Raw genomic sequence first — 24,596 nt, forward strand, 5'->3', positions numbered from 1 at the left:
AGTGGGGGGAAGTTAGTCGAGTCTGAACATCTATTAGGGATTATAAAAGCAATACAGTTGCCACAACTTAACTTGCCTCCCATGAAAGACACCTCACACCATGATGGTTTAAACTCAGGAAGTCACTTCACATGAAAGTGAGCTCTTCTCTTCATCAGGTAGCCTGCTGAGACCCTCCACCCTTCAAACTGCATTTATCTGGAGTCTTCAAGTCTGCTCCTTGCACAGCTTTATAAGGCACATGTTGAGGTTAACCTGTGGACCACCATCACAAAGTGCTAGAAGGTAAATGGTGGGTCAGTGTGTGGGCAGACCCACTCCATAATGCTGCAGACAAAACAAACCACTCAGGCACTCTGAGAACACACAGAAACCTATAGGAGCTTTGGTTTCTTAAGATCCTGGAAGGAGAAAAATGTAATGAGGCAAAAGGCTAGACAAGGCAACAGAAAATGATAGCTAAGGCACACTGGAAGGAAAGTTTTTTGTTATTTGTACAGATCCATTAATTCTGAATCTCTGGGAAAGCAAAGCGGAAGACAGGGACATAAAGAGAGTGAAGGCACAACAACTGCCTTGAAGGTGAATGGCAAACTTCGCGTTAAGCAAAGGGGAGATTGTAACAAGATCAAAGGCTGCCTGTGAAGAGAGTAGTGCAGTCTCACCTTCCGTACAGGACTCTGTCTGGCATCTCTTCATATCGAAATAAAAATAAAAAAGCTGCAACAGAAGCATCCAGGGGGTGGTGATGACAATGGAAGATGGGTTTGGCAACCATGCCCGGTTATCAGAAGAGGGAGAGAGCAGCTCACAGGAAGGGGTGGGTGGTACAAATGATGTTTGATGGCGGTTGACTGTGTAGAATGTATCTTGGCTCAAAGTGATGGGTGGGAAGGCAGGGCAGGGATTTAAAATTCAGAGGGAACTAGTTTAGAAAGCGTCAGGAAGCAGCTCTGTTTGTGTACGCTGTGCTGATGGCTGCAGGATACTGAAGCTGATTATGATAACTGAAAATCAAAACGAAATTAATTGCCTAGTATAAAGAAAGATGCTTGCAAATATACTACCGAAGCCAAAGTTCAAAGTGAGAATCAGTGCTTTACGTTTTAAAGCATGAATAACTCAAACTGGGGGTGGGGGGCGCTGGGCAATGCTAATTTATGGACTCCCTGAGCAGGATGTTTGAGACTTCAGGGACCTCCATTATCAGAGGATCATTTATTGGTGGGCCCCACTTTCCAGTGCTAGCAAAACAAAATAATAATAATAATAATAATAATAATAATAATAATAATAATAATAATTTTTTATTTATTATTTATACCCCACGCATCTGGCTGGGTTTCCCCAGCCACTCTGGGCGGCTTCCAAAAGAATATTAAAATACTGTGATACATCAAACATTAAAAGCTTCCCTAAACAGGGCTGCCTTCAGATGTCTTCTAAAAGTCTGGTAGTTCTTGTTCTCTTTGACCTCTGGTGGGAGGGCGTTTCACAGGGCGGGTGCCACTACCGAGAAGGCCCTCTGCCTGGTTCCCTGTAACTTGGCTTCTTGCAGTGAGGGAACCGCCAGAAGGCCCTCGGTGCTGGACCTCAGTGTCCGGGTAGAACGATGGAGGTGGAGACGCTCCTTCAGGTATACAGGACCGAGGCCGTTTACAAAAGAAAATAAATTAACAGTAAAAAATGTGGTGACAGCTCCCCTTCTCTCCTCTATCTCCTCCCCCAACCTCTGCCCATCTGCTATTCATAGAAAGTAACACACATTTCTGTTTTTATCCATGGTTTATGAAGGTACCGTACCTGTGGTGGTGGCAGGGATGGTAGTGGTTGTGGTTGTTGTGGGTGGAGGGAGAGTTGTGGGGGGATCTAGATAAAACATAAAAAGGGAAACAGAAAAAAAGCAAATTAAAAAATATGAGCAGAACATAAAACTGGTCAATAAATTAACAAAGAAGCAAAATAAAGGATGGCGGTTATACCCTCTTGCACACCCTTATGAAGTAGGTCTTAAGTATCAGGAGAAGAGGGCAGGCTAAAATGCGAGGATGGGACTCCATTCATTTGGTGGAGAAGCTCTGGATTAGGATGACTGAAGCAAAGCAACACATTTCCCTGCCCTCAAACATTAGGACAAATTGGTGGCAGTGGGGTGGGGAGAAGCAACACACAACACAAAATTAGTCATTGATACGTGAGTGACATGGTATGGGAAAAGCCTGTGGGGGGGGGGAACCAATACAAATGAAAAACAACAACACAAAGCAAGTAAAAAAGTTGCATGTTTTCTATGGCTAAGAGGACGGTTTGCAATGTATTAAGAACAATAATGCTTTGTCTTTATTCTGTCTTAAAAAATAATAATCTAAAAATTAGGGGCTAGGAGTGGGGCAGGCGAGAGATACCCTGCTGCGCTTAACAGACTAAATATCAACAGCAGATGAGTACGTCTTTCCCTCTGCCTTTCTCCAGAGCAGTTAACTTCATTATTCTCCCTCCATCAATACATCCCAGCAGGATATAAAACTACTTCTAAGCCAGTAATAAATACAAAAGGGAACGAGAATGTCACGACTAAATATCAAGTTGGATGCATGGAAGATTTTAGTGAGATTTCTTTTAAAATAAAGTCAATGTCTTTGTGACTTATAAATATTAATGCTCTGTCTGGGCTCACAGATTTTCCTCCTGTTTAATATATCACATCCCTTAATGGTCCCAACAGATAAAGATGAAGGGGATTTCTCCCTCCGCCATTAAAAAAAAAAGAAAAGAGGTAGGTGGGGGAGCACCATGTATAGAAGACGCTTGACCTGCAAAAGCCAACAGCAAACAATCTCAAGAAGCATCAAATATTTATCCAGAAGAGACAGCATCACGACTTCATAAAAAGTTACTGGGTGGAGGGAAGAAAAAGGGAGAGGGGGGGGGAACCCACCACATATCTGTGCCCAAATGATCAAACTGAATGTGTTAAGTAGAGCACCAGACTTTGAACTCAGGAATGAATCCACAATAATGGAGCATGAAACAGTTCGGAGGCTTTTGATTTTAAATTTTATCTCGAGCATGTCAAACTTCTCATCATTGACACATCTGCTACTCTTTCATCTCCGAGTGAGCTCTCAGATTTTCTAATTAATACATCCAAACTTTAATTATGTGCTTCACCTTTATTGTGTTTGGCACAACTTCCTCAGGAGATAGGAAACATCACTTGGGTGCGGCGTCACTGAGTGAGAGAATGTTTGCAACCACCAAGATGTCTGGAGCAACTGCAATACCAAGGGGTCAAGGCCTCTGTTTGGGAAAACCTTCAGGCAATCAATTCAGCGCTCACTTAAGTGGTGAAATTAAAGGAGCTGATGGTCTAGACATGGGGAGGCAAACTAAGGCCCGGGGGCCAGATCCGGCCCAATCGCCTTCTAAATTCAGCCCACGGACGGTCTGGCAATTGCATGTTTTTACATGAGTAGAATGTGTCCTTTTATTTAAAATGCATCTCTGGGATATGTGTGGGGCATAGGAATTCATTCATTTTCCCCAAAAAATATAGTCCAGCCCCCCCCATAAGGTCTGAGGGACAGTGGACTGGCCCCCTGCTGAAAACGTTTGCTGACCCCTGGTCTAGGAATCAGGAATCAGAAGGGTCGGGTGCTCCCCATGGCACTGGTCTTCATCAGGTAGGTTAGTACCTGTTCCTGAGTTGCAGCCTGATCTGAGATGAGCAGCAACAGTAGCACCACCACCAGTGCACACATATATGGTAAAACAGAAAAAGAAATGTGTCCCCCAATGCATGTTCCGGTTGGAAGACTTGGAAGCTAACTAGGGGAACTGGCACAATAACTTTTCCTACAACATCTGACACTTGATAAGAATCGCCTTGCTTGATTGGACTGGAGGTTCATCTAGTCCAATCAAGTATTTAACTATTTCCCTGAAAGCCAAATGTGGCCAGGGATTACACACAGGAGAGTGAGCTAGCTAGCAGAGAAAGGAAGGATCCTCTACCAGACCACTTGGTTTCTGAGCTATCTCCTTTGAAAGCAGCACAGAAACACAGCAGGCCAGCAGAGAAGGGGTAGAAAGGTCCGTCTCAAGCCTTGTCTGCCAGTAAAAGGCATTTTAAAACTAGTATGCTAAGCTTAATAGAAGCCGCATGCTTAAGCTTCCTCTCCTCTCTTGCCAGCATGAAAAACATAAGGTATGTAGCCTCCTAGCAGGCCAGTACAATTTATTTTTATCTAGTTATCTTTTAAAAAAACAACAACCCAACAACAACTGATCTAATCCTGCATTCACCCTTCAAATGGGGCAAGTCAGATGCTGAAGGTGATGCCCAATCTCTGTGTCCAGGGCCTGATACTCAGAGTCAGGCTGTCTCTCGTCACAGAGGTGCCATTTTGAGGTAGATCTCTCTCCCCCTTCCACCCAAGAATCTGCTTCAAAATGTCATCAAGGAATTTACACTTATGTACAGCAACATGTCTGGTGCCTCCCAATCCTGTTGCTAACACATTTATGAAGGATGCAGTTCCCTTTCACACAAACTTTACTTGGGCTGGGGTTACTTGGAGGTTTTTAAGCAGAGGTTAGACGCCATCTGTCATTGATGCTTTAGCTGAGATGCCTGCATTGCAGAGGGTTGGACTGGATGACCCCTGGGTCCCTTCCAATTCTATGATTCTATGAGTGCTACCTGCAGATCCTACTTATTCAACTGAGGTGGATGCAGAAGAATCTATTGGTCGATTGTGCCTGGTACGTAAGATTCTATGTCTCCCACTCAGCTGTACATGACAGGGGCTACTCTACAAACATAGTCATGTTTGACTAGGAACAATGTGTGGTTGGTTTACTACCTATTTTTCCTGCTGCCAGACTGTGTTGAAATGGGTGATTCCAAGCAGGCAAAGAAGCCGGAAACCAGTTTTGCCTGGTGAGTGTTTATAGACGGCATTCTCCCATATGCAATCAGATGCCAACATAAGATGCCATCAGAGGAGTAGCTGTTAGCTGGGCTTTGCAAGTTTGGTGCCGAAGGTTGGCTCCGCTGCTGATAATTTCTTAGATCCTTTGTTGCTTAAATATATTTGCGTGTTAATTTTTAAGCAGAGGTTTGATGGGCCTCAGCCTGAGACCAGGAACTTAGCCAAGACTGATACACAATTCAGGTCAGGAGATCATCAAGAAAATGAGGGCTGCTCCTTCCCTCAGATAATGTCAGCAAAGCTGACCTCTGCTGTAACTTTCCACAGGAGAGGAGATTCCAGGTAACCCCCCCCCCCCAGGTCAAAGAAAGAATGCATAGTACACTGTACACAGTACAGATATCCAGCTTCCACTGCCAGTGCATTTGACTATATTAGGCAGATACTGAAAGAGACTTTGATTTGATGCATTTCCATGGTACAACATCTTCAGATCCATGGTCCTCTAAGTGGCTCATGCAACAGAAAACCTGATTAACAATAGCAAACACCTAACAGGTTTTGAGTGATCTGGTGACCAATGTGGGGTCGTAGTGTTGTCTCCTGAGCCTTCTCAATTTTTAGCTTCACCACTTTTTTCATCAACTAAACTTGAAAGATTTGGCAGGCATGTCAGTCTCCCCTGAGGTGTTCCCACTGAAAATGGGTACAGGCGGTAACATATTTCAGTTTTGATTGAAAGCCTTGGTTTTTGGTTGAGGGGAGAAAGTATCAGTCCAAAGTTTTTCAGATACAAGGAAATGGTGGCACGTATGTGGAACGGTGCATATGAATTTGAGGGATATGGGCATTATTCCATTATTAATTTTATCTCTCCTGTTCTCTTTGAAAGCATTTGGTTGTTTTCAGTGATAATCCTACTATTTAAACATTTTTCAGTGTAACAATGGCAAGGACAACCGTCTGTTCAACCCACCCATGAGAAGCTGTTCTGTAGGAAGGATTAGATTGTTTGGAAATGTTACTTTTCTAAATCCTAAGTTTAAAAATAATTTTTTCCCCACCAATATTTCCTAAGACTTGTACACCTCATCTGATATGCCCTGTCCTCCTAATCTTTCCAGCCCAATTAACTTCCATTCACACAAGTTTCACTTCTCTTACACTAGACTTAGGGGCAGCTATGGCCTATATAACCACACAAGGAAGTCAAAACACCTTCTCTGGAGCAACCACACAAAGGTAACATCATCAGGAGGGCACTCTCCTACTCTACACCACTAAAAGGTTCCTACCTGTATATGTACGCATAATTTTGATGGATGGGCAAGGTAAGAATAAACTATGCAGTTAGCTGACCTATACAAGTACAGAGGGGAATCTCACAATGCCTCTCCCTGGGTGAAGATTGCAATTGGTGGGTTTCATGCTTTGTGCCCCGAGCAAACAAATCTACTGCTCTGCTCCAACTCTGCACTTGCAAACTAATGTCAAGGATGGAGGCCCATGACGGTTGGCAGATTATAACAACTTGGAACAGTGCACAGGGTCAGAAGCCCAGACTGAGCTGCTGCATCACAAGCATTAATATGCAGAGCATGCTGGAGAGGGCAGACGTGGAGGCCGGGGGGCTGCGGGGAGGTTAGATGCATGGGAAAGGAATGACTGAAGGCAACTTACCCATTAAACATTCTGAAGCTGCAACATTTACGACAGAGCCTGCTATATAAATTGAATGCCCTACACATGTGAAGTGACATTTCATGGAATGGGACTGCAACCAACAATCACCCCCTAAAGTTTTCCTAGAAAGAGTCTTCTGGAACCGAGGGGATTCAGGAACACAATGATCTGAAAACAAGTGGCTCTCATTATTAGACGCCTTGATTTATCTGTCCACACTGGCAGAACCACAGCCTACAGAGCAGCAATGTGTTCATGTCACACAGAACACACCAGTCTTCCCAAGGCTGAAAGGACTGCATTCTGAAAGGTAGCTCCGGGGTGGGTGGGAAATTATTTAATTTTTCTTTTCGCAGGCTAGGATTACTGCTATTTATGCCACAACATTTTAAGGAATGGTAAAAAGAAACCCAGGAAAACAGAATTAAAGCAGGTACATAAACAGCACTTTTAAGAAAATGCCTTAGCAAATGTTTTAGTGCCTCTTTGGCAGCTGAAGACAGGCAGAATGAGACTTGCCTTTCCAGACTGTGTGCTGGGTTACATTATCTGCACACATCTTCAGTTATTTAACTTGCTAAAGAAGGCCTGGCTTAAAATAATAAAAACAAACAAACTCTCGTGCTCATTTTTTCAGATGCTTCTGAAAAGATTTCACTGGAATACAAATGGGAATATGGCTGAAGCCGTCCTGGATTGTGAAATGAAACAGGATGACTCCAAGATGTTTATTGCCCTGCCCCTCTTTGCATCTGGCGACTCCCCTTCTCCAAGCCAGCACTTAATGACAGTGCAGGCAGTAGTTGCTTACTTGACATGGGAAGAAAACACAGTCTGAATCAGATGGGGGAAAGAAGACAGAAGTAAACAAGCTTGGTTTGGGGTTTTCAGTGTGTGTTTCAAACAACCCACTCACTTAACGTGCCGAGTTATCAGAGGCTGCTTTCTCCATCAAACTGCTTTCTTATTCCACCCCCTCCCCACAACCCCCTGCCCAGAATATTTGACAGCAATTCAGCATAAAGACATCTGGAAGAAGGGTGTGTTTGTCTCACGTACCGTATACATAAAGTGTGTAATCGGAAAAGGACATCCCCACTTCATTGGAAGCCTTGCAGCGGTATGTGCCGTTATCGCTTTTGTTTAGGCTGTTAATGTGGAGGTTTGAACCTGACACTATAACGTGTTGAGGCATCTCGTCGTCTACTCTTAACCATGACACATCTGTAGGCCTAAGCAAGGAGAAGACAAAACAAAACAATAACCCCAAAAGCATTACTAACCCTTTTACTTGCATGTTAAGTCACTGTCATAAGTAGCATTTCTTTCTTCCTGTGATATAGTTGAGTTCAGTAACAAATATCCAACTTTAATGGGCAGGGAGAAAGAGAGTGAGAGAGAGAATATGCAATTGGAAAAGCAGGGAGGCTCAGCATTTTCTTTGTGGGGGCACACACAGGAGGATGCTTGGGTATTATTTCTCAGCTCTGAAATTCTTTTCCATCAAAGTCTTAGCATCTTCTGGAAGCAACACAGAACGTTTGTTGGAGAGAGACATAACTAAGGTAAACCAGTCCATAATGTCCTCGGTTTCCTTTGGCTTTCTGAATTGCAAAGAACACCAGAGACATAATTTCCAAGTGAGCAATCATCCCCTCTCTCTTCTTCTTCTCACACAGGATTTGGAAAAACAAGTTTAAAGCCACAATATGCAAAGCTTTACACATACCAAGTGAAGGATAATATACCACACGCAGGAATAAAAGGGCTCTGCAAGATACAACAGTTAAACAGAAAAAAGAAAAGCTGAGGGAAAGCAGCGCACAGTTCAATCCTATGCATTTACTTGGAAGTCAGCTCTCCTCAGTTCAAGGGGAGTTACTCTCACGTAAGCATACATTAGGATTTCAGCCCTAGATCTGAATTCATAGTAAAAGATGATGGATAAAAAGTGACTGAGCCTGGGGTGAGAGGAAAGGATCAGTCTTCTGTAGCTAAAAATTTCAAAACAGGAGCATATTGATCAGAGATGTCTCTGTTAGGGTTCACGTGTTAAAACAGACACTGAAAAAAGGGCAGGCTCAGGAGCAAAGAAGGAAAATACTGGAGGGGAAGGTCAACTTAAAACTGAACGAAATCTAAGCTGCGTTCACCGTAGAAAACAAAATCAGAGGAGAGGGAAAATGTAAGGGCAAAGCCCTTCTTATTTAGTATTGGTGGGGGAGACCTATATTTTCTAGAATCTCACCCCTAGCATTTTCAAATAGATAACTTTCCTTAGCATTTTATCTGCAGTCTGACTGCGGCCAATGTTTCCTTTGGGCACTTCCAAGTTTCTGCAGCCACACAATCCTATCTGCTAGTCAAAGAGTGGAAGTGGACCAAGGGTGGGGGATCTGCAGCCCTCTGGGATGCCAGCTCGCATCACCACGGACCACTGGACACATGGGCTGGGGCTGATGGGAGTTGGAGAGAGTCGAACAATGCCTAGAGAGCCACAGGTTCCCACCACCCCAGGTTCCCCATGGGGTTCCCCATGGCTGCAGGTGCTTTCTCATGGCCTTGTGCTTCAGACATGCAATGTCATACCAACGCAGGAGAACAGGACTGGGTGCTGAACTTGCTCAAGAAAAAGACCAGAAGGAGTCAGGCACTCTCCTCGAACAGCCCAGTAACATGGATGGGCACGTTCTGACAGAGTCTCAGGTCCTCCACTTACTCTGGTTTGCCCTTCACTTGGCACAGAAGGTCGAGGAGGTCTCCTTCTCTCGTTAGAGGCTGCGCAGGGGAGTTCTGCAGGACTTGCACTTCAGGCTTATCTGCACATCAAACACACAATACAAACATCAATTTATACGTCTGCGTACAAAACAACATACGAATGATATCAAGCAACCGCGTGTGCGCGCATTTAAACAGATTGTGAAACAAAAACTTTGTACTGACACAGCTTCACCCTCCTGCCCCTCTCCACTGCACCCATCTAATCAGCAAATTATCCTGGCATTTTCCCAAATTAAGTTGACTAATAGCCTCCAAAGCCTAACGCACTGATAAGGAATCCGCACACCAAGGGCAGCAGCCCCACTGGTTCTTGCAAAATGAAATTTTGTTAAATTGAAGTTTATCTCTGAACTCACTCGAGCTAAAGGAAACTCATTTGCCTTCATGCTGAGGTGAAACGGCAGATTTGTGGCGCTCAGAATTGATACATTTTATCATGTATCATATTTTATGGGCTGACAATACTTTGTGCCGTGGCATATTAATACGCCAAGGCTCCGATGGGTGCATTTGTGCTAGGAAAAGCTTAAGGGAAGAAATGCCAGGCCGCTGCCTTTTGTTGGAACAAAGCAGAGACTTCTGCTCGTGCCGATGAATCTCGTAAATCCCCAAACACAAACACACCGAGGGATTAAAGGCATTTTGCACTCAGGGAGGCAGCTCAGAAATCCTTTGGAAAGACCCTGTAGGAACAAGAGCCCAAGTCCGCAGTTACAAAGTCCATTGCCTTCGACAACGGCACATGCGGAGCAACAAACAATCTAACCAGAATGCTATCAGCTCAAGGCAGCCAATTGAGCACCGCTTTATCCATTTTGATTTACACACAATCCCACATCCAATTCCTGGAATTGGCAGCAAATCTGCACTAAATGAAAGAACTGAATGCAAGACTGTAATATCTGAAGGTGGTGGCAGGTAAGAGAAGTTAGTTACATCTAACGGCGGGGACCCCCCCCCCTCAAAAATCTGAAATAAAGAACAGCTTAGAATACATTTTTATATTATTTATTAATTTATCTATTCTGCTAGTGATATTACCATTGCTTCTCATCCTGGGATATAAACAAGGTTAAGAAGACATTTGCACTAATTACGACGTACTCAACAAGTATTATTTTATAATGCTTATAATGTTTATTTTATAATGTTTAGAATCATTTTGCAATAAGGATTGACTGATTATTTTATTATTAAGACAGAGGCAACAGACTAGAAAATAATAATGATAACAACAACAACAACAACAACAACAACAACAACAACAACAAACTGCCCATCTGATTGGGTTGCCCAGCCAACAAAATATAAAAACACAGTAAGACATCAAACATTTAAAACTTCCCTATACAGGGCTGCCTTCAGAAAACAAAATTCATAGAATGCTTTCAGAAAACAAAATTTATTTGCCTTCTTAGAAGGCAGTGGGAGTTCAATAGGGCCAATCATTATGCAATCCCCACAGATAAGAAATAACGACACGACTTGTGGGCCGTTGGTTACTGACATAGACAAATGCTATCTGGATTTTCTGCCTTGGATGCCCGTGAGTCTTGGGTCGGCCACACACGTTAAGAGAAAACACAAATCCATACATCCAGATAGTTAACTCCACAATCTGACATAGTTTAATAAAGTACCTTTATTTTCTCATATGGTCTAGAAAGAGTGGCATAAAGGTAAAGGTAAAGGTACCCCTGCCCGAACGGGCCAGTCTTGACAGACTGTGGGGTTTGTGCGCCCATCTCACATTTATTGGCCGGGGGCCAGCGCTGTCCGGGGACACTTCCGGGTCACGTGGCCAGCGTGACATCGCTGCTCTGGCGAGCCAGAGCCGCACACGGAACGCCGTTTACCTTCCCGCTGGTAAGCGGTACCTATTTATCTACTTGCACCCGGGGGTGCTTTCGAACTGCTAGGTGGGCAGGCGCTGGGACCGAACAGCGGGAGCGCACCCCGCCGCGGGGATTCGAACCGCCGACCTTTCGATCGGCAAGCCCTAGGCGTTGAGGCTTTAGCCCACAGCGCCACCCGCGTCCCAGAAAGAGTGGCATACACAAGATTAAATAGCAACAACCAGGTTTTTTGGGGGGTGGGAGTTAGGGTAGAGCCCACTAAGGGCTTGATGGACACTCCCTTCTCTTTTTTTTAGCACAAAATAAAATTGCACATATTTTCAGTACAGACTAAGACTGTGCAGCACACATTTCCGGAGGCATAGAATGCCCGCTCTCTTCACATTCTTGGGAGATAACAGTCAATATCAGCCTGTGCTGGCTTGACCACATAAAACTTTTCATGTTTCATGTCAGAATATTAGATGAGGAATGGTTTTTTTTCCGTCCCTGTACCTCACAGCCTTATAACCCATATTTGAATTTCATGAGCAAATGAAAGTCAAACCCTCCCTCTTTCCCCTTCAACAGGAATGTCATGCTGGTCCTGATGCCCTTTACTCCTGCACAGTTACCAACCACAAATAAAGGAAGAGGAGAGAGAATAATATTGATTAATTGTGAAGTGCTTAACTGGCGCGCCCAAAACCACACACACACACACACACACACACACACACAGGCACTAGTACTAAAAAACCGGAGCAGGCCAAATGCAAAAATAAGCGAGTCCTAAGGCATTTGCTAAAAAAAGAAGAGAATAAATTAATCACATATCAGCTGGTAAAGAGTTTCGTAGATAAGGAAAAGAAGAACCAAAGCATGAATCAAAGGAAGAGATGTGATGTAAGAAGCAACAAAGACCCCAAAAGAGACTACAGAGAAATCAGAAATGAAAGGCGCTAGAGGGAAGTAACATAATCTTAAATTGAATGTGAAAAGGGAAAAAAAGGCAACATCATAAGCAGAGATGCATGATCGTATTTGCATGTCGAAAAAAAATAAATAAGATGGGGCAGGGGAAGAAAAAAATCAAATTAAGAAACAAGAAGCTTAAAATGGGAAGACTACCTAAGGAGTCTTACAACCATCCAATCTGGGCAAAATGAGAACACAGATGGAACAATGGGCAGAAATAACAGGGTGGGGGGAGGATCTTATCAATATTAGACAACTGAAAAAGGCTTGAAAAGGCTTGGCTAAAGATGGAATCACAGAAGGAAAAAAAAGAGGAGCAATATCTTTGATTTGAAAGGAAAGAAAAATAGTTGCATCATTGACAAAAACAGACGGGAAGGGAAAAGTCCAAAGGGGGGAAAAAATAAGAAATTTTGTCCTTGAAAGATTTAGCTTTAAAGAACAAGCAGACAGCTGTGAAGAAATAGCAAGACAAGATCAAAGATTTAAACAAGACGACAGATCAGAGATAGTAAAGAATAACTGAATATCATCAGCATAGACATGGCAACATACCAAAGGAGTGAATAAGAGACCATAAAGGAATGGGAATGAGAAGCAAAGGGTCCAGCGCTGAAACTCGTGGAACCCCAATTGGGGAAAGAAAAAAAGAAAAAGAACCATTAACCAATACAAGGTAACTACAGTTCACAAAATAAGAGGGAAACCAAGGAAGAACAGTACTAAGAAAACCAAGACCATTGGGGGAAGGCAAGGGGAAAGAGTGATAAATGGAATCGAAAGTAGAAACACCATAGCTCAGGGGCAGAGCACCTGCAAAAGGTCCCAGGTTCAGTGCCCAACATCTCTAAGGTAGGGTTAGGAGAGATCCTGTCTAAAGCAGAGGACAGTGGCTGCCAGTCAGTGCAGGCAATATTGTTTATTTATAAGATTTCTTACCTTTCAACATAAGGTCCTAGAGTGGATTGCAACAAATATATTCATGCAATTAAAACCAAGCCAAACAATTCCAAACAAAAGCAGCGCAGTGCAGGTCAACCAGAATAGAAGAGATTGGTCCCATAAAATACGTTAAATGTCCAACGCCAGGGTAAAAAGGATAATCTTCAGCAAATAATGGAAGCTGAATAATGACAGTGATAGGGTCTAGTTAGACACAGCTCTATGGGGAGGACATTCAACAATTACGGGAGGCCACAGAGAAAATCCTCTCCCAGACCCCCATTACTGGACTAGGTGAACCAATGCTCTGACTCAATAGAAGGGCACTGCCGATGTTTTTCCTATGAGGATGCATCAGCAAAACTGAATCTCGCTACTGCTTTTTAGGCAGAGAAAATTGGTTTTGGTGAATTACAGCACAATCCTACCGAGAAGCAAGTCTTATTGAATTAAATGGGGCTTAATCCCAGGTAAAGTGAGTTTGAATTGCACCTTAAAAGTTTCTTTACAGAAAGGGGGTAAAGTCACTGCGATTTCCTGGCTTTAGTCCTGCCCCATATTATTGAACAACCCATGACACATGTCACTACATCAAAATTGCCTCAGTGGATATTCTCCTTCCCAGAGGCTTTGTTTGGGTGGGACAGGGGACACGGTGAATAACCCATGTACCGGCTAGGGGGCAGCTGACTGTATTGCTGTGGGCTAAGCTGCAGAAACACATCTTCCAGTAGATGGTCAGAGGAACTCACCACAGTCCTCTAAGCCTCTATCTCCCATCACGGCTTTCTCTGTGTCTCTCTCTTGCCTCTGCCTCATTGCAGCCGTTTTTTCAATGTCCATGCAGCTGCATAGGCCTGTACAATACCGTAAGGAAATATGGCAGCCTATTCAAATAGAAGGCATGTGTGGAATCTGATGACATCTCGGGAGGCGTGTCGGACGGTGGGCAGCCTTGCAGTTCTGGCTGCCCTCGGAACCCAGCTAAGGACATTTCTTTCACTGTTATGAGCAAGTTGCCTGCCTGCTTTTCTGAAACGGCACAATTTCTAATGCACGCAGCGTTGGGAAGTGGAACAACACAGAGACGACAGGTTCGCAAATGCCCCCCTGAAATCAATGGAACCTAAAGACTCAGCTGTGGATCTCGTGGGTTTTTATGGAATGTTAGCAGACCAAGGATCCCATAGCAACCTATGGGATCTCAGAGTAATCTATGGGGCCCCGAGGCAGCTGGCTTGTCCCAGGATGCTATGTCCAGCACTCCACGACACTCACAGCAAGTCACTTAGCAATGAGAGGTAACAAATTCATTTGGAAGCAAGGACTACAATGCGCAGTTGCTCAGGAAATAGAACCATGGCTGACCTCTCATCCTATCTGGGCAGCTGGATTGATTATTCTGAGGTTCAAGTGCCATGTGGTGCTTGCAACAGATACCTGATGACCCAAATACACTGGCAGTTGCTCTCCGGGATTTCAGATGGGGACAGTCCCAGTCCTACTTGGGAAAGCCAGGGATTAAACTTGAGACCTTCCACATGCAAGATGTTCTGCCCCTGAGCTACAGTCCTTTTCCTGGGTTGTGCCATTTCCTCGGTGGCCGAGGAAGCTGCTCCAACCTGGGATGGAACCTCCCAAGGAAGGACAGCCAGACTACACAAGCAACTCAAGTAGTCACTTGAGCCATGAGATGTGTCCCCAAGTCCTCTGTGGCAGGGCCAGGGATTACTCACTGCATCCACTTGACACAGAGGTATGCTTTGGGCTAGTGCCGCTTCCAATTCAAACCTAGAATGAACTGCAGTGGTTAGGTGGGTGGGTAAGAAAGGAAATAAAAATAATCTAACCTAGCATTACTATTCAGGTATGAAACGTAAAGGCTAGGAAGCACCACATTCCTCTTACACAATTGCACCGTTCTCTTATTCTCTCGCACAGTGATACATGTTTCAAGATGAAAAAAGAGTAAATCCTGAATCACTATGTACAGAATGAGTTTTCATGTTCTCTCTTTTTGTTTGGATGTTCCTGTTAAAACAGTCTGTTAGGAACTATAAATCTTACAGCCTTTTGCTACCAATTATACTTTGCATTACTGTTTGGTGTAACACAGCTGAGAGAAGGGGGTAGGGGGGGGAACCAAGCCCAGCCAACAAAGGGAGAGGCCCAAATCATGAAAGAATCCATTTTGGTACCGAAAAAGGATTGCACCAAAATATTAGGTTTCTTTCTTTCTTTTTTCTTTCTTTCTTTTTGTTCCAAAGCACAAAAGCTTCCCTTTTTATTCACAGCAAAGAACAGGGGCCTCTGGGTTTAGGCCAGGGTGTAATTATTTCCCATTTTAAACCCTTTAACAGCACACTCGCTGTGACTGGGAGTTATGCTCACAGGGCCAGACTCTGCTATACTGTTCTTCATTTGCAGCAACATTCCTCAGAGAAAGCCTTATTAATGAGCTCGCAAACGAGCACCCAACTGGGAAATGTCACAAACAAGAGTGGCTAATGCTCCAGAAAATCAAATAACTGAACACTCGGTTGATCGTAGTGCCTTTCATATTTACAATAATAGTAATAATAATATAAAACCCCTTTAAATCACATATTCTGAAAGGGTCAACACCTCGCTGAACAAAACAACTCATTTATTTATGTTCAGAAATCTCCAGATGATAAATTATATTGATGTTAATCACTTCACTGCATACTATTGCAATTAATATTTGCACTCACCAGAAGCAAACAGATTATTAAAGCACGAGGTACCCACATATGGCTAGCCTCCTTCCTCCCTCTATTTCTTTCTCTTTTTTTTGTTAAACATAATTGAGCACAGGGAATTCTCTTGGTTATGAACAACAAACAGAGGTTACAGCAGCTTCCCTGGGTATATATTTTTATAAACATGCATGTAGACATTATAAATATCTGTGTTCCATTAATTATGACTTAACTCTGCATTACTTCTCCTGGGGCTTAAAAATTCAGCTGTGCCTGTCTGCCTTCCCCTTAGTGTTACATAACAAAGGAAGGAGGTAGGTACTACAAAGGCAAGGGAAGGGGATTACATACACACACACACACACACACAGCATGCAAGACTGAGCTTTCCCCTTCTCCTGTTTGTTTAGCTCAAGCCCTTAATGATGCCTTAATGTATTTTGATGCTCCATTTCCCTTTTTAAAATTACATTTACCCACAGCTTCCTTCTCAAGCAACATAAGGAGTTGTGAGTATACAGTGGATCAGCCATCACTGGGGGCAAACCATCTCTTCAATATGCTGCACCAGTCCAATCCCATGGCATAACTAACTGGCTTGTGACTGCCACCCAAGTGCAAAGGCAGCTACGGCTATGTGCCTTTCCAGCGGACACACATCAGTTTCAGCTTTGTTCTCCTGGTATTAAGGCGATATTCCATTTCACATTACAGGGTGCTTGGTGACACATAAGATCCTGCACATCTCGGGTGTTCTTTGGAAGCATCTTCCTCAACACACACAGAAAGCCAGATTTCTGAGGACTTTTCCACCATAGGAACGTACCGTCCATAACCATAGCAAGATAGTCACGTTTAGGAATGTGTGACCGTGGTCCTATCTGGGAGCATCAGAGGTCAAAACCAGGGAGACAAGGCATGCCTACTCAGCTAGGAACATCTTCAGCACAAGTCCGAATGAACTGGATGGGAACCATCAGCATGTGCAATTCTCAGACTTTGATGGGGCTTGTTCATGGGGTATGGACAGTCTTGGTACTTTTTTTTTTTTAAAGGCAATGTGCATCCCACTTCTCCTTCTATGTGAAGCAACTCATGACAAAAGAAGAGAACCACAAACATCCAGACACTTTGCTGCTGAGAAGGGCATATTTTAACAGCTTCCAAACATGAGAGCAAGAGGAGATTGAAAATAACTGCAGGTCTATTCATTTAGCTCACAGGTTTCCTTGCATGGCTTCTATATTACAACATTTTATACCACTTGTTAAAAATAGCCCCTCTAAGGGGCATACAGAAAAGGTGTATTCAGGATTGTTTTCAAGCCAGTGTCCTGCCTCCCACATCCTAGTCATGATTAGTTAAGGCTAATAATAATAATAATAATAATAATAATAATAATAATAATTCAGAGGCACCAGATGCTCCTAGGCTTCTGACTATGCAGGTGAGAGACAATTGTCTTCAGTTTCACTAGCATGCTTGCACCATGTTCTAGCAACCCACCACCCAGCCTGGAGTGGACATGTTTAGCCAACTTTTGGTTTCCACTAGGCAGCCATTCATTGAAACAGCCAATGAAACCACTCGCTAAGTTCTCAAAGTTCTCACAGTGGCATCGATGCGAATAACAAAACAAAACCCAAATCCATAATTTCAGTTGAGCAGCCGCACAAAAAACTCAGCTTAAATGAAATGCTCATAAAACCTTAAGTTAAATAGGTCAGACTTGTCAGGCGGAGATCTCGCATGCTAACTTCCAACAAAGTGAAATTGCGCTGCAGGAGGCTCTGCTTCTAATGGAATTACTGACGGGTGGAGAACAATAGCTAGGCAGGTATGCGGACAAAATCTCTACTTGCAAACACTGCGATTACCACATTCAAGGGGCTGTGGCAGACACAAAGCTCAGTCATCTAAGGAAAGGTTTACTGTACCAATTTAAAGTTCCCTTCTCCTCCCCCATTTTGCTCCCAAATGTGCATATGAGTTAGAAACATCCTGAATGGCTTGCAAAGGCACTCCAAATTCAGCACATAACTATACTTCCCTCCCTCTTCTTATCCTGTTTTGTTTGACCATTGCCCTCACAGTAGATTTTTCTCTGATGCCTGGAATTTGCCCTGCATAGAAGAGTTAATATGTGGCTTATTTGTCTCTCAACACTAAACAGGCATTCCTGAAATTATAGCAAAGTTGGAGAGGAACAAACCAAGAATCAAACCACAAGTCCCTGTTCATTGTGTGGCCCTCTGTAGCTGCAGGAATCAAAGGCCACTGCTTTGAGGCCAGGTGGCGGTGCAGCATTTTGCAGATACAACAAGACATGTTGGAAGCAACCATTGATGGCTGTTTTGAGAATGAGTAGGCATGAAACTTGGGCTGGCATGCTCCTTCCTCCCATTTCCTTCATATGCAAGGGAGAAGACTGCGAGCTTCCACTTTTGGTATGCAATTTATCCTGGTTGGAGAACTCTGGTAGGGTCAGAACAAACATCTGCCATATTGTTGCAAACTCCAAATGGAAGCTTCTTTTTTCCTCCCCATAATGCGCTGGAAGGGGGGGGGCAGGGATGATCCTAAGGCAGGCCTCTGCTCTTTCTCATTAAAAAAAAGGATGCTCTGCTGTTACATCTGACTCTAGACCTTAACTTAGTACTCTCCTTACAGGTCTTGTTAAGTGTTCTTCATAGTTTCTAAGCCGGGGGGTGGGGAGAGGGAAGAGACTCCAAAAACGGTTGCCAAATTTGCTATGTTGCCATAATAAAGGTCTCTTCCCGATTTAGCTTTCCCCCCTCCCCCGCCTCTCTTTTGTTGAAACGTTAGCGTGTCTGCATATTCAGGACTTTGAGCAAACAATAATTAGCTCACTGCCTTGAAATACCTCTGTAGATAATTTGAATTTTTCCTGCTAATACCTTCTCTTTTATTACAAGCCACTTCCTGCTGAAATTCCATCTCATACTAAGTACACCAAAGTGAGAAAATCGTTCGCTGTGACTGTGCATTCATTGGCGCGGCTCTCTTGATCACAGAGGCAGGTGCTGGAAAGGGAATGGCTAGGTCAGGTCACGCGTGAACTGTGAAGCGGCGGATAACGTCCTGGTTCTTTAGTGTCCCCCCCCTTCCTCAAGGACTGCCTCTCCTCATCCTCTCCACGGAGGCTTATTGGAGGAGATGTGGCCTCTGATACACCACTGACATGCCAATGCTTAGGTACCCCTTTCTCAGCACCACTTCAGGCCGCTGCCTGCCTGCAACCTAACAGAACGGTCAGCTGGTGTGCTTGAAACGGTGATTGGGAGGGCTACACCTTGTTCTGATTGCGAGTCCAAAAAGCTATTGAGAGCGTAAGACAATTACACCTGATTTTACAAGTGCTATTTCTCTGAAAGGCATGGCGTGGACTCAAAAGGCTGCTGCAATCTGGACATCAGGCAGCAGATGAATGGGCTGTGCAATTTCTTCTGTAGCCCCATTGCACTGGCGGTACCAAAGGAGGGGGAAACCTAAGCCAAGGCTTGCAGCTTAGTGTCGGTTATGAAAAAGAAAACAAGAGAACGTATTGCTATGCTCCAAGATCACACATTCCTCACTAACAGGGGTGCCAAATATATTCTAATCCCGCAGTCTGAAAATGCAAGTGGCATATGCCGCCCTCTGGGCAGAGGTTTCACCACCAACAGAAGACATACTTGTTCATCCAGGCTTTCTTTAATAGGATTCATTTTGATGCTTATTTTGTTTGGATTTGTTGTGTTTTATTATTGTTGCGTGAAGCACTTTGGTACTGCCTTCTGCAAATAAGAAGCGGTATAGAAATCTTATTTTAAAAGATCTATTTAACCAAATCTATATACCGTTTGATTGCAGTGAGATCTTTAAGAGGTTTACAAGAGATGTTAAAATTATCAGCATAAAACCGCTAAAGCAATTCAAAATATTAAAAATAATAATTAAAATTAACAGTGAAAGAGATTAAAAATGCACTGGCATTTATGTGGCTGGATAGGCTTATATAAACAAAATCTGCATCATCATGAGTTATTATAAGACCAGGGATTCTAAACAGACTAAACTGGGAGTCAACTTCTCTTGTCGTGTCAGAAACTGGCAGAACATGCTCCGTTGGTAGATGGTTCAGTCACATACCTTCTCTGCCCACCCTTCTGGTAACTTGCATCACATCTATATATATATATATCTCCCTTGGGTGCCTCAGTGGCACCCAAAAGCTGTCACCTGAGGCAGCTGGTTTGTCGTAACATTTGTTCACAAAACTGACCAGCCTTGTTCCTAAGCAAGCAGGCAGCCTTGCAACAGTTCAAGCAACTTTGCTCATCTCCCTTTTTTTGCCTGCGTGCGCCTGTACATGCGTCTGTCTCTGTCTGTGTGTGTGTGGTTAAGCTTTTTTGATCAGACCTAACAAAGGTGCTAATGTATTATTAAAGCTAATGGAGCTCTACAAGAAATGTTAATGGACATTAAGTTTGCATAAATGAATTACACATTAGCACAGTAGCAAGACAGCTACAATCTGCCAATTTAGGCAGTATCTGATGGTTTTTGTTTTCCCATTATGGGGACATTACTCCCCCAATACTTTTGGGCGATATGAAAATTGTAAGCAGAATGCTCATAATGGAACAACATAATGAAGTAGAAGAAATAAATTAACACAGGGGCTTCTTTGTGTAATGTTATGGTTGAGCTGCATATACAAAAGATGTTTTGAATCACCATCTCCTGATCGCCCTGCTTCATTTCTGCTCCTCTGTGAACTTGAAGAGGTACTGGGGGACTGATGCCAGGTTGCTGCTCTTCCTTGTTTTCAAATGAATGATGTCACACTGCATGGGTCCCTTCCCATCCCAGAAAGAGGCCAGCCATTTCTGCCACAATTCTCAGCATTATTTCAGCATAAGAAACAAACAAGGAATATGCAGGTGCCAAGGCACCCCGGAACGGTAAGAGACCTCTGGCGCTCTTACTGAAACTGAAAGACACAGCTTAAGCAGATCAACAATCCAGCCAGTGGGATCTACTTTAAAGCATCCTGTAGTAACAATTCTTACATAACGGCACATACACTATCAAGATAGGGCAGGATTGAGATACCCAAAGCTTCCAAAAGTGGAGTTCTGTGGTACTCCTAAAAAAGGAGACATATTCATCTTGTCAGACGGAGGGACAGATGGACCCACCCCAGCATAATTTGGTTGCTAACTTGTACTTGCTGCTGCACAATGCTTGAAGCAGCTCATAACCAGAACCAGAATGGCTTACCTAAATGTCACCTGGGCTTAGGTAACACAGGGGCTTCTGCCTCACAGCTTCTAGAGTAGATGAAGAAGTGTGCGGAATTGAGCCGTAGTCACTAGACTCTACTGGCACTCCATTTTAAAAATAATTATATTTTTCATCAATACATTTTTTTTCCAATTCACTATAAAATTATTTTACAAATTATTTAAACTTTGACTTCCCTTCCGCCTATCCATGGTTTCCTTCTAGCTTTCCATTTTTTCCTGCATATTGCAGTCCCTCCATACTTTCTCTTTCTCACTTTATCTCCATGTATTTTATACTGCTGAATTTATTCTAATCCTGCTAACGTTTTAACCTGTTTGCTGTAATTTTTCATATACTCTACATGCATTTTCCAATTCTCCTGATATACTCTATCTTCTTGTTCTCTTATTCTGATGGTTAGACCCACTGAATCTACCGGCACTCCAATCTGTTCTAGGATTTCATGTCTTTGTAGACGGCATTGATACATGTGTTTGTTTGTTTTTTGTAATAATAATAATAATAAACCTTGACACACTTCCATGTTAATATTTAAATGCTTAGTTCACATGTCTTGAGGCAGCTCTGCACTGATAGCACAAGAACAGATGATGAGAAATAGTTTGTCTTCAAAAAGAGCAGGGAAAGAATGCCTTAAACCCAAATTCAATACTTTAAACCTCTCATTTAATCAAATCAGATAAACAGCTTTTGTATGCTACAACGAACCAGAATTGTCTAATCAATCGCTTTGGTCAAGCCACGTCCATGTGTGGGGCAAGGGGGAGGGGAGGGTTGTGACTCTGGTACTCACACATTACATCTAGGTAGTACTTGGTCTGCAAGTCTTTGACGGCAGGATGGTCTACCTGACAGACAACAGCAACCCCATCATCCTCTCGCTTGACCTTCAACGAAAGGCGACTGGTCACTGTAAACATGTCTGACCACTGCTCCTCTTCTGTTTTACCTGCATAATGGACATGAAAGGGGAGGAAAAAGAGCAGATAAATGGTAAATGACTAGACCCATGCCATATCTATCCAAGACCATCCTCCATCGCTGCATTTGTGTTGTCGTTTTCAACTGAAGTCACTTCTGCAATCTGTACTCATCTAGTAGTGACTTGCCTTGTTTAGCTTATCTATTCCAGAGCTTCTCTCCACTTCTGCAATTCTTAAATAGTTCAACTATGCATATGCTGACCTATTCATAACCCTCCAACAGGCATATTCTTGCAACCTTATTCTCTGTTTTTATTTGCACATTCCTATAATCTGTGGGTGTTTGTAGGGTGGCAACACCTGCCTTTCATTGTTACTTTCCTACCTACGTACTTATTGGATTAATTTGTGGCACACTGATGACCTGCACAAAATAAAGGGAAACAACTCATTTTTTAGTTGACAAGCAGCTTCTCTGCCTGGTGGGTCAGGAGGAAATTCTTAGTTGGTAAAGGTGGCCAGGTGAGTGGATGTTTACCTGCCTTATACAGCAGGAGTGGGGAACCTATGATCCCACAGATGGCGAACTCCCATCATCCCAGATCATTGGCCATGCTGGCTGGGGCTGATAGGCGTTAGATTCCAGAAACATCTGAAAAGCCAGAGGTTTCCCACATCTGGTATATACAGGGATACAGAGGGAAAAGAGGAGAGCTGGTATCAAAGTTAAGCAAACAGTTTTGCAATGGAGCAGGGCTGGCAAGGCCCTTTTTCAAGTCAATCACAAGGAAAGGAAGCCTGTGAGTTCTTATTCTCTTATTCGCTTCCAGATTTAAAGGGGGGGGGGCTATCTCCTGCTCATGATATTAAACACAAAATCTACAGCGCTCGGCAGCGAGGATTAGGAATTCCAGGATGCCTTCCAAACACTTAAGTCAATGGAGCCAGAAATCCTCCACCCTCTTCCTCCAATGCCACTGCCAAAAGCCATCATCAATAATTAAGAGGGAAAGTGACTCCATGGATTTACATAATTAAAAGTAGTAATTAAAATATTTAAACAGTGGTACTGTTGAAGACCCAGCAAAATACAGCAGCAATGGGCTGAAACAGAAGCAGAAGCAGAAGCACCCTGCCAAAGGGAAGCCAATTTCAACAGGCAGCAAAAGGTAAGGGAGAGCAGGGAAACGCCTGGGATTAAAGTGGAAAGGCTTCCCAAAAATTTGAGACGCCTGGCTTACTTGTCAAGGAGGGGTCTATCACAAAACCTCAACTCGTGCTCCAGATCAACTGACAAAGCACATTATAAAAAGACCACACCATTCGCTGCTCTGCACCCTTCTGAACTGATTTTGCCTGGTTGGAATGTGTCCTTTGCTATGGCAGTGCCTCTTGCTTGCCTGGAAGATGGAGATGGTGTATGTGTGTTAGTGGAGGTGGGGGAGACATAGGAATCTCTGGCTTTTGCGTGGTTTGAATGTGACCTACTGGGGGTAAGAGTCACACCTGTTGCTCTGCCCACTTGCTGTCTCTGGTCTCACCCACCCCTGGCATGCAGCCCACAGAAGGTTGCCCATAATGAAATGCAGCTCTCAGGCTGAAAAAGATTCCCTTCTGCTGTTTTGAGTTATTCTCTCACATCACCACGAGGGTATCCTGCTTATCAGCAAAACCATCTCTAAAAACCACAACCACACCATTAAGTTGATTGAGGGAGAAGGGGTCTACCAAATAGCTCCTTGTTGCCTTTAAACCATCTGATCACTGTGGGTGGTCTGCTGGCCAACGATGTGCAATTCAGCTCAATTTCTTCTCCTTCCACTGTGGTCTCCTTCTGGGCTTCGATCCTCAAGTTACGTGGTGGGACTAGAATGAAACAGCATACAGATATATAAAGATCTCAGCATGTTGTTGTCTTTCATGACACCTCCAAGAAACTGAACATGTGGGATAGCTGCTGAAGAGGATAGAAGGTCCTCTTCAACTTACAATTTTGATTAAGGGAACACTTTGTTAAATGCATCACCATCTGCAATAATTCTAACAGATCAAACATATTATAAATGCATCTTTAAAGTAGCACCCTGCTTTCGCCCTCTATTTGAATGTAAATTCCACATTTCCTATTCCAAAAATAATTAGCAAAAAATAGAGTAAAACAAACTAAGGGAGATTCAGGATTTTCAGACCAAGAGGGAAAGAAGAGGGTCGTTTTCCAAAGAAAATAAATGAAATGCAACCCAACACGAATAATAGATTCTTGCATCAGAGAGCATTATTACAGAGAGAGCATCTTTCCTTCCTTTCAGGCATGTGTTCAGCACAGCTAAGTCATTTTTTATTTTTTTATTTTTTTGTGAAATCCAAAGCCAGAGGGTTGAATTGATCAATGAAATATAATCCGGTGGAGTCTGGAGCAGAAGAGAATCTGAAGCATAACCAGGGCCTGCCCAAGACATTTTGGCACCTGAGGCGAACCAC

General features: G+C 43.4%; 1 protein-coding gene across 8 annotated transcripts in view; it reads right to left on the minus strand.

Moving 5' to 3' along the window:
- Nucleotides 1-24,596, minus strand: part of CADM1 (cell adhesion molecule 1) — a 284,290-nt gene that overhangs the window by 39,517 nt on the left and 220,177 nt on the right. For 4 of the 8 annotated variants that reach the window (XM_082200487.1, XM_082200490.1, XM_082200488.1 and 1 more), the window contains exons 4-8: nt 23,844-23,981; nt 21,986-22,141; nt 9,337-9,436; nt 7,677-7,849; nt 1,804-1,869 (exon numbers count right to left, since the gene is read on the minus strand). In XM_082200487.1, the coding sequence (XP_082056613.1) occupies nt 1,804-1,869; nt 7,677-7,849; nt 9,337-9,436; nt 21,986-22,141; nt 23,844-23,981 (633 nt within the window). Of the gene's footprint in view, nt 1-1,420; nt 1,631-1,803; nt 1,870-7,676; nt 7,850-9,336; nt 9,437-21,985; nt 22,142-23,843; nt 23,982-24,596 lie in introns of those variants that run through there. The other 4 variants (XM_082200491.1, XM_082200489.1, XM_082200493.1 and 1 more) reach the window with 2 other exon arrangements.

Source organism: Podarcis vaucheri (assembly GCF_965113315.1).
Source record: "Podarcis vaucheri genome assembly, chromosome: 15".
In the NCBI taxonomy this organism is placed as follows: domain Eukaryota; kingdom Metazoa; phylum Chordata; class Lepidosauria; order Squamata; family Lacertidae; genus Podarcis; species Podarcis vaucheri.